Source organism: Alligator sinensis, unplaced genomic scaffold (genome assembly GCF_000455745.1).
Source record: "Alligator sinensis unplaced genomic scaffold, ASM45574v1 scaffold1227_1, whole genome shotgun sequence".
Classification (NCBI taxonomy): Eukaryota; Metazoa; Chordata; order Crocodylia; family Alligatoridae; genus Alligator; species Alligator sinensis.
The window spans coordinates 767,826-779,041 of record NW_005842618.1 but is presented as its reverse complement, the minus strand read 5'-3'; the positions used below and the strand labels follow the sequence as shown (position 1 = coordinate 779,041).

General features: G+C 40.2%; 1 protein-coding gene across 1 annotated transcript in view; it reads right to left on the bottom strand.

Annotated features, from left to right (window-relative positions):
- NIPSNAP2 (nipsnap homolog 2) overlaps positions 1-11,216 on the bottom strand; it is an 18,950-nt gene that overhangs the window by 6,322 nt on the left and 1,412 nt on the right. Inside the window, exons 2-7 of the mRNA XM_025215027.1 lie at positions 11,005-11,105; positions 6,934-7,073; positions 6,805-6,850; positions 3,904-3,998; positions 1,380-1,450; positions 495-635 (exon numbers count right to left, since the gene is read on the bottom strand). Coding sequence (XP_025070812.1) covers positions 495-635; positions 1,380-1,450; positions 3,904-3,998; positions 6,805-6,850; positions 6,934-7,073; positions 11,005-11,105 — 594 coding nt within the window. The remainder of the gene's footprint in view (positions 1-494; positions 636-1,379; positions 1,451-3,903; positions 3,999-6,804; positions 6,851-6,933; positions 7,074-11,004; positions 11,106-11,216) is intronic.

Here is an 11,216-nt window from a genome sequence, read left to right as displayed (position 1 = left end):
CGCTTTATCCTGTCCAATTATATTTGGAGAATAAAATACTGAGAACTCAGTCATCAATATTAATGAATCCTATTCTCACAGCATCAAGCAGAATGGAAAACAACATCAGTTATCAAATAAACTGCTCCCTTTAAATGCTTAAAATTATGACTAAATATTATCATTATCCAGAACTGCATTGTGCATCAATTATACTCCTTTTCAGTCTTTTGCCTGAAGGTAAGTGTGATCTTCTTTGTCATCAGAGTTGAGGTTGCTCAGCTCTTCTCATAAGCCAGCCAGCATCCTGTAAGATACAACCTTTACAGGATACAGCACCTACTGAAGCCAAGAACATTTCTGCCATTGATTTTTGACAGAAACAAAACTGGGTTCTCAGCTGATTTTTAAGGTGAGGTCCACTTTTTGTTGTATCCATGCACCTTGAAGATTTTATCATTTAAATTTATTTACTATGTACAACACAAAAAAAGAGAGAAATGTGTGACACTTACTCTAAGTTGATAAGATCTAAGTTCATAAATATTAGGTCCTTCCCTGGGAACAGGTTCATTCCAGAAACTAAATTCCAACAGCAACTGGTTCTTGCGAGAAAGCAGCATGTTACCTCTTTCTTTGCGAAATGCTGTGAATTCCTTAAAAACAAGGAAGTGGTGATCAAAATTTGCAATGCCTTGTCCTAACAAAGTGCACACTTCTATAGAACACAGCAGCAGAGATTTTGTAAAGCTACTCCAAGGATTTGGACACACAAATCCTATTAGTTTTAATGGTATGCAAATTCCTCCAGCAGCTTTGAAAATTTCACCCAGTGTGCTTACACAATACAGGCTATAGAAACAGCAGAGCTTCAAATCACTGGTAACACCACCCTAGATTTTTGTACTGTTTTTCATCTGATAATCTCAAAATGTTTTACAACCATTAATGCATAACCAACCGGTTTTACAAACAAGTCAATTGAGACAGAAATGTAGAATTATCCATGGCCACAAAACGAGTCTGACACAGCTGAATATACAATTCAGGAGTACAAATTCTGGATCTCGTGCTCTTAGTGTGACTGTCCCATATCATACTAACTAGATATCATTCCTTGGAGAAGGTTATTCTTTTTGACCTAACAGACAGAAAGCAGAAGGTTGGGTAAGACCTCGTATATGCTTAATAGATTACATCAAGTACTATAGTGGAAAAAGACAGCCCAAAAAGTAGAGAATCAAACTTGAAAGGCATCAGCTACCGTCAGATTTGATGGTCTAGTAGGACTGTCTAATTTAGAACTGTACTATGCTCTCCAGTGGCATTGGAAAAAATATTTCTCAGTAAACCATTTGTCATTCCTAGCCAGACTTCTGAAAAACTCCATGAAGTCTTACCTTATTTTGTCGGAGCTTACTCATGACCTCAGTGAGAGCTGGATAGCCTCCTTCATACCGCCAGAGATGGACTGAAATAAAAAATTGCACCTCTTTAGAGACCTGGGGCATTTATGGCAAAACATATGGAACACCACAAAGTATACAGAGCTCAAAATATTACCGCATCATACAACAGCAAAAGCTGGGTAGTAGTTTCAAAATGCACTATCATTACAGACAACAGTGTGGGTTCAAGCATTTTAAACACAGTGAAATCATTTGATTTTTGACCAGGGGGGACTCCTGAAAAACTCAACTTATTCTAGTAAACAGACTCCTTACCCTAAAGGTAGGAATGTATCAACATTACTGAAAGGACCATCACACTACTTGAATGTGATGCAACTGTAATTAAAATTGATTTTCCAACTTAACACAGTGCAACTTGTCAAAACGCCTTTGCACATAGGCTTCAAGGGAAGGCAAGAGAGATGTGGAACTTGTTTATCAGTTAACAAGTCAGAAAAAAACACAAAAAGTACATTTATTATTAGTTGCTCAGTGATTATCAATAACTTTCAAAAGTAAAGCAAAAGAGGCCCACATCTCCTAAAATGTTAATAATCAGTAGGGTATTCCTCATCAGAAAATAATTGTAAGATGAGTGCTTTGACCTAAATTTGATAGCGACTTCTATACGCTATGTTGTAACTAAAATTCTTTACCAGTGATTAGTATAGCAATGTTGCAACTAAGATTCCCTGACCCATCCATTTTTCTTCCATCTTCCCTTAAAGGAACACAAAATCTACCTACCCTCTTTTGGACTAGTTACTGTTGCTCCTTACATCTATCACAGGAACGGATTAGATTCTAATATGAACATGTGTGTGCTGTATCTGCAAAGATCCAAATTTAAGTCCAAGAACTTGTTTTCCTAACATGCCAGGCTGGAAGCTTCTGTTATTTAACATCTTGTACAAATTTAACATATCCTGAGTAATAGCTACAGACTAGAAACAGGTATCACACAAACCAAAACCCAGTAACCTGCTTTGTTCTACTGCTAGAAAGGTTGCTACATTTTCAGGCAGACTATGGATATAGTTAAATTATTTTGGTCTATATACCCCCAAATTAAAAGAAGAGATTCTGCTAAGGAAAACAGTATTTTTGGTGTAAGCCCTTCAGACCCTCTCAATTTTTAACCCACTCTTAAAAGCTGACAAATCTCTTTCTACGGTTGTCCTCTTAGGTGGCCAGTGTTAGTATTGCGAGTACTGCAGAAATGAACACGCACATTGATATATTTTCTTTTATTTGAAGCAGCACCATTTGATATTAGCATAGATCTGGAAATAGAGTCTACTATACAACAAACAATTGCAGCTCTCACAAAATTAATGGCCATCCCTCAGAGGTGTAATGACGCTGCTGGACACCCAGGGCAGCTCCCGCACACAAGGCGGCTTCTGGTTGCTGCCACACTGCATGATCGCGATTGTGATCCTGTGGCTGCAGCAAGAGCCTTTTTTTTTTTCTGTCCTCATCCCACCAAGTCAGCACCCAGGGCAGCTGCCATGGTTGCCCTCTCATAGCCATGTCACTGCCACCTCTGTTCTCCTTCAATTTTATAGAGACTAGGGGATTTTTTAAATTCTGAATTTTAAAATTGTTTCTGCTTCTTCACACACCAAATTCATACCAAATTTGAGCATTCTGTCATTATATAACACTTTTACAAACTTGAGCTAAGATGATATTTTGATCTTAAAACACTGGACAATACAGATAATAAACATACCTTATTTTACAACAATACAAACCCAATTTACTGTAAAACTAGACCATTTAACTCATTTGCATTGCATTATTATACAACAATGACACAAAGTCAAAGTAAAGCCTTTCGACTGGCTAATGGAAACTAAATTCCACTTCAGGAAACAAGTCTGGGCTTTAAGCCTGAATTTTCAGAACCTTCATTGTGCTTGCAAAATAATGCAGGCACAACATATATGGTGTAAAAAATCAATATAAAAAGAAGGCGTTTACCCTATATTTTTACCATCTGATTAAGATGAGATGTAGACCCTTGGTGGACATTACATTTATTGCACAACTGGTATCTTAGTCACTTGATAAATTGTAACAAGCCACACATTCAATCCATTTATCATGGGATAAAGGCTCGCGTGGCAAGATGTGTGATTTTTGGGATCCAGGATAAAACTGTTCAGATCCCAACACATTTAAATTAACATCTGCCAGGGACCTTAGGTATATTAACATAAGATAAACTAGTGCTGCCAAAACATTTTGGGCATTAATGCTTCACTGTTAAACTCAACAAAAGAAAAAAAACACATTTAAAGATAACAGACTTATTAACAGGTTATGCTATATACTCAAGTGCACATGTATCCTCAATGCATACATTGCTAAAGGTTTACTACAACAGTGATGATTTAAAGAGAAGAAACTTGCTAAGCACACATTTCACTTGTATGGTTTTACATTCTTTTGTACTTCTATCTCCTACCAGCCTGATCTTGCTCTCCGTACCACGTGTTCCAAGTCCCCACCAGTGCACATGGGTAGTGTTTTTCTTCATGAATCTTTGGCAGCACCTCTTGACTTAAAAACAAGGAATACAGACACTACGTTGCATTTCCTTTAGGGAGGCTACAGTTGATATGTATAACAAATCACATTATGCCACCACATGATCATAATTATGGTATGAACATTGCCAAGCTTTATTTTTCAGAAGAGAAAGCTGAAATACAAAACCTGTATTCAGGAAAAAAATGATAGGTGCAACCCTCTCTGTGTAAATTAAAGCTAATGCAATCATCCATTAGGCTGTATATCTAATACACAGCATGGCATATTAGATCTTTTAATGTGACTAGATAAACTAGGCAATGTCACCTGAAAGGGTGTCTGATGCATTAATAAATAGCAACATGTCCCACTTGAAAGGACTGTAGCACATCTGCGCATGTATGGACTTGATTCAGGAACAAGTTTTCTTCTGCTAGCAGCAGAGGTAAGATACATAGAGATGGAAAAGGATAATCTTTCTCTTGCATTGAAGTTCTGTTACACTCACATTATTCCTTTTATGCCAAATGGATAAAGACAATCACTTTGATGGACATGAGTACAATCAAGCTATAGTTGCTCCCTGTGGTATCACCAACCTGCTGCTTTTGAATAGCTTAGAAAGAAAGAAGGCCTAGTCTGAGACTGACTTAACCATTAAAGCACATATACAGTGAAAGCTGCCTAAAAATGATTTGTGATGTGCAACTTGATTGTAAGCAACCACTATAAAAATATTCCTAACGCTTCCAGTACAGATGTAGGCTTCAAACTTGAAAGGCCACCTACATTAGAAAGTTCCGTTTTACTGCTCCCCAGGGTATTTAAAGACAGATTTCACTGTACTATACTTTGATGAATAAGCTTGTTTCAGACTGGCTAAGGCTTTGTCTTCATTACTTTTTTATCACTGAAAACTGTTGGTCATTTTGCATTCTGGCTCACCACCAGAGATGGTATCTAATTTATCAAATAACAAGGAAGAAGGCTGGTCTTGTGGTTAAGAAACAGTAGTGGGAGTCAGGAGACCTGGGTTTTATTCTTGGCTCTGCCACTGGTTTTCTGTGCAACCCTGAGCAAGACTCATGCCTCAAGTTTTCTATCTGAATAACAGGGATAATTTTATGTACTGACCTCACAGAAAAGCTTTGAGTTTTCATCAGTTATTTTTGGAAAAGCACAATAAGATCCTAAAATGGTAGTTACAACAAACATGCAAAATATTACCGCAATGATGCTAGAAGCTGTTTTGTTCTAGATTAGGAAAACTTTACATCACTTGATCATAAGCATGAGAACCACATTTTGCTTTTAAATAGTAAAAATCAAATTGGCTCCTGATGCTTCAGAAAGGGATCTTGGGTCCACTGATTCATAGGTTACTCTTTTATTGGTCTTTGTCTATTTCTGTTAATGCGTAGTGGCTAATGCTAATCAGACTGATTTGGGGTTACCCTAATGGTAGGACTTTTAGCTGCTGAAGCTCACCTTGATATTTAGGCAGGCATTAGTTTAAGACCAATCCAATAACATTCAGTTCAGTGCACCTCCATCAGCAGTTGATCTAACCTTTGCTTGAAAATAAGTCTCTGCTTGACTTAACATTTAGATATGTCACGAAGCACTGTTGTGCTCCACTTCCCTGTTCCATATAATTGCACATTTTCATGCTGCACTTTTAAACAGAAGGTTGGTTCAAATCTATTTGCCAACCTCTGTGTTTTAATCAAAAGAAGTTAAAAATATTTTAGATCTGGAAACTATATTAGAAAGATTTTCCACTCTGGATATTAAGGAGGTTAGTGATGTACCATACCCATTTTAAAAATGAGTAAGGGAAAGCACAGAGAAGTTGGGTAACTTACCCACAGATACAGTAAATCAGTAACAGAGCTAAGACTATAAATCAAGAGTTACGACTCACAGGCTGGCATTCTAGCCACATACTGGTTGCACTAGGATAGTGTTATCTATACAGAGTGTTTGATTTAATTGACACAATCTTTTAAATGGTCACTTCCAATGAAAAAGAACTGCCATTTTTAAACATGTGAGGCTCACTGCGTTTCCCAATTTAGGTAGTTAGTTCTTTAGAATGGCAGCTCTTATAGCTCCAAACAAGCGATTATGCAGCTAAATCAGGATTATTACTTCTGCAACTGGTCTTTAATTTAGTATGTTTAACATGCCCTTTTTTAAAACAGTAAGCATTTCTTTTGGAAGTCATTCATAATCCTTCCCCCTTTGGATGATGTTACCCCAATGCAAAAAGCCCTCTCTAGGTTTTACATATCACTTAATGAGCGGATTTCCATAATATCATTTTTCATAGAAAAAAGGGTCAGGGCTACTGAGTAGCATTTCTTTGACTTTAAACCCCTCTCCCCACCCTTAACACCTTGTTCTTTTTTTTCCCCACTCCTCCCAAATGACTCTTTCCCCTCTCTTCCTGTTTGCAGATAACTCCACCTGGATAAATTCCTACATTGCAGCAGGAAGTAGGGAAAACTAAAACAGCATCACCTGCCTGAAGAGGCTGTAGTAGTCTTAATACAACTACACAGAGGGGAGAAAGGTATTCTTGCATCCCTCACAAACACTCTAAAAAAGCATCTGGTATGGTGTAGGGACAGAGCCCTCCAGGAGGAAAGGCAGCAAGAGAATGGGGAGGGAGCACCTGTACTTGATTTGTTTTATTTAGCATAACACACAAAAAGTAAGAACAGGGGTTTCCACTTTCTTATAACAAAGCCAACCCAGACCAGCCAGCTTTCAGTGCTCTCCCCCAGAACAAATTAATGTGTCCAAAATCACGGTGAATAACATGCACACTTACCAAAGCTTGTTGTAGGCTTCTAAGCATTCTGGCTTTACATTGTGAACTGAAAAAAACCCAAAAAAGTCAATGAAAAATACAGGAAAGGAATAAAGAAAATAAACTGTTAAATATGAAAACATCACTCACATTGTATTTTATACAGACTGCTGGTCTCCCTTTTGGCTAGAAGATTGGAGTGAGCATCTTTCCGGGGATCAACTTTGCGAACAAACAGTGATTTTAACCAGCTGTCTTCACCGGCTCTGGTAGTTGAGGATACCAGTCCCCTACACATTAATGGAATATGCTGTCACCAAATGTTCATTCAAAATGTGAAGATTATTGAAAACAGTTGAGATAAGTTTAAATCAGTCACATCGTATCTTATACAAAGGTATGGTGCTAATTTTTTCTATTATCTAATCTCTAGCAATGCAACAGGTGCATGTGTACTCAACAAAGCACATCCTTACTGTAAAGACATCCCTGGATGGCCCAGAACTGCTCTACCTGGCCTAACACTGCCCCTCTTACACCCCTTGCATGCAGAGAAAGCAGGAGCATAGCAAGCTGTGGGTGAAGTGCTGCTGTGCTAGAGCCGTTCTTAGTTGATGCAACGGGCCCATGGACTACTACAGTCAGACACACATTTAGTAGTCCTGGAGCTGTTCTAGTTTATATCAGGTCTCAAGACAATATGTGCCATAAAACCCTGCCTGTTCCTACACTGATCATAGCTGTGCCAAGAGAGAAAACTAAGGCTACTCTGTCTTTGCTCAAGCAGAATGTGTAGGTCTTTTATTTCTTGGAGTCTCAGAACAGGAGAGACTCCCTATGCCTGATGAAGGGTGACTGTTGTGCCTGAAAGCTTGCCAACATTTTTTTTCCCAACTACTCAGTTGGTCTAATAAAAGATATCACCTCTACTCAAAGAACCTTGCCTGCCTAGGTCTTTCAAGAAACCCATAATCAACAGTAAAAAGGAGGTGCAGAGAAAGCAGTATGCACAAACAGGTTTGTCCACTGTGAATGACAGCAAAAACACCATGTGTTCATTTTATAAAATACATTTGTGCAAAAGGCAAGCTAATGCACCACCCCAGAGAAGGTAATTTGGAAATGACTTAAAGTGGCAGGGGCCCTGAAGCCTGCATAGATTTTAATTCAGAATAACAGCAGTTCTAATGATCAGAATACAGATTCACTGTCTTTGCTCAGTTTACAGTTTTTCTTGCTCTGGAACAACTGCACTGACTTTGATGGATGAAAGCTTTAATAGCATGTTTGAGAGCTCACAGAATTGATATACTCAAATTAGCTATTTATGACTTTATTACAACAACAAACAATAAAAACATAACAGGTAATCATGCTTTGAGTACACTAGAGGGACTCTTTTTTCTTTTCCAATTGGCAGAAGGCCACCTCAGCTACCAAATGTGATTCATTAGTTCAGTTCACAACAATAGTAATGAGCTTGCATTGAAAGTGAAAAGCAAACAATAAAAAGCATTCATCTTATGCTGATTCTTTATACCATATTTTTCCTCCTTCTGTCATCATTAGAAGTATTTTGTTCCTCGCTCTTCCCTTTTCCCGAAAAAATTCTGGCAAGTTTGGAATGCTTAAGAGACATCACAACTGGAGGGTTAAACCTCAACTGATTCCTCCAGCCTCAGAGGACAACTCTCCTGCTTCTAATCAATGCCTGGGAGACCTATCAGGGAGCTCCTCTAAATCAGGGGTGGGCAAAATGCGGCCCGCGGGCTGGATGTGACCCACCAGACCATTCTATCCAGCCCGCGGGGCTCCTAAAAAAATTTAGAGAATTAATATTTATCTGCCCCTGCCTGTCATGCAGCTCTTGATGGCTTGCCAAAACTCAGTATGCAGCCCCCCCACCCAAAATTATTGCCTGCCCCCGGTCTAAATGAATTACTGTCTTTCAGGTTCTCAAAAGGCAATGAAAATCATTAAGGAAAAAGAAATTGGAAAAATAAATGTCTTTCCTAAAATCTTTGAGCCAGTAGGCTTTCTGCATCTTAGAGCAAGAGTAAAGGAATTTATTTTAACATGCTTTGCAGTTCACTTACACAGACTAAATTTGGGCATTTGCTTTTGAGGAAGCAAAAGACACGTGATGGCAAGGGAAAGAACAACTGGGAGCGAGGTGACCTTCAACATAAAGAAGTGAGTAAAAACCTCTCTCAGTGCTCCACTTACTGGAGACTGCATTCACTTTTTTTCACTGTAGCCAAAGAAACAAACACTCTATTGTGTAGAAAGTTATACAGCTTTCCTAAAAGTAAATATTTAAAAGGGTGTCTTGTACCAGAAATACTGCTAGGGCACGGAGGGCTGGAAGACATGCATTCGTTCTGTACTCTTCTGTGTCCCCATACGCACTGCAAAGGCTCACAGGGCATCCACGAGTTGTGATCCCATCCCTGAAGCACTTCCTTTGTTATTTTGGGGGGAGTCATTTAACCACCCTGCTTTATTCCCTCCCCAAAAAACCCTCTCTCATAATTAAGGTTAATGAGTATTTATCTTTCAAGGAAGGTGTTGTGACGAATGGGTAATATCAGTAAAACAGTGAAAATGAAAGTGCTCAGCAAGCATGTTTAGCTCCTTATTTGTATATGAACTTTACCACTATTCACAGAATGTGTGGTTTGATGTGGCCAGAAGTTTAGGACAGTCATTTGGTTGCATGGAGGGGGTGGGAGTGGAGGCAGTTCTCTCAGTTTTTCAATGAAATGGTCAAATGAGTAATGTTTTACAGCTGCATTGAATCTTTCAACCAAGAACAGGAAAGTGCTTTATAAACAAGGATTAATAAGGCATTATTGTTGTTGTTATTCCCATCCAGCAGAGATTGGCAACACTGACATTTCTGAAAATGGGTGTAGTTTGAGATAGTTAAGGACTGATTTTTTAATCAACACATCTTCTGATAAATCATGTCTGTTTAAACACGCACGCTCAAAAAAAATAAAATACATTTTGTAGTGTAGTTCCATAATTCTGGAAGATAATGTCTTATTCTAGAATAAATGCAGTTACCTTCAGATAAAACTAAATGTTTACACTACAAGATAAATAAATTCCACGGGGGGGGGTGTGGGTCCTCAGGAGTTTCCCACTTTTTCAAAGTCCTTGGGCAGAAAAACAGATGCAAAAGGCTATTTAACCCACAACTCCTTTTAAAATTTGTTGGGGGAAAGGTGAACACAATTATCTGCATTAACAAAACAGTTTTAATTCCCTCTAACAGAAATATTATAAGGCACATAATAGGATTATAAACAAAATTTCAGTTTCAAGATCAATCTGATTCTGGAGTTACAGTACAGAAGCAGAGAAAATAAAAAGCATACAGAGTATCTGAACTTTAACCTCGGGTAACCGAACAATAACACTCTTCTAAAGGAGGAAACATCTGGTGCCAAATGTCATTTCTGGAATTAGATCAAAGTGTCCCTAATTAGTACAGAGTGAATTTGCAGGTCACATTCAATCAGTGCCGTTTTTGGAAGGCATCACCTAGCTCGGCACAACGGGGAGAACAGGATCCCGTAGCTCGCTGCTACAAAAGAGGTCACTGGGTCACCTGGTCCCATCTTCTTGCCGGGGGCATCCCGGTTTCCTACTACTCTGCCCTCTATCCATACAAAACCCAACGCCTTTACGTCCTCTGTTTTCCTCTTGAAAATAAAATTAGAGGATGTAAATGCATCGGGTTTCGTACCAATGGTCCCAGCCTAGCATCCCAAGTCGTACCCCAAGTCCCGGCCTTGTGTCTTGGAGATACAAATAGAGGACATAAAGGCATCGGGTTTCATATCAATAGAGGACAGAGGACAACCGGACCGTCCTCCGCGATGGCCACCCTACTTCTCACGAGCGCAACCCCAGCGCACCACGACTCAATCCCCAGCAGACCCTCGCTCCGGCACGGATTGTCCCGACTCGACCCGACCCGACCGTAAGGGATCTTCAGGCTGACCTCCGTGATAAGCACCCGCGTCTCCAGCGGCGCCATAGCGAGACACCCGCCCCCCCCGCCAGGCCTTGCAGGGCCTGTCAGACCCGCTCCTGCCAAGGGGAAATAAACACCCCCCCCGCGAGGGAGGTGGGCCCAGGAGCCGACGCGGGGAATAAACCAGCTCCTCCCACCCCCGCCATCCCCACCCGTGCCGGGCGCGGGGCGCTCACCTGAGGGCCAGGCCCCCCCTGGCCCCGCCCCCCCCAGCTGTCCCCGCCTGCCAGGCTGGAGGAGCACGAGGTGGGCAGCCAGGCTCCGCCCCGCAAAGGGACTAAGAAAAAAGCAACCCCCCAGCCATGCAGCATCGCCTCTGTGCCAACGCCAGAGGTTTCATCGCCCTGCACGACAGATTGCGGGAGCAGGGAGCTAGGGGCCGCCTGTC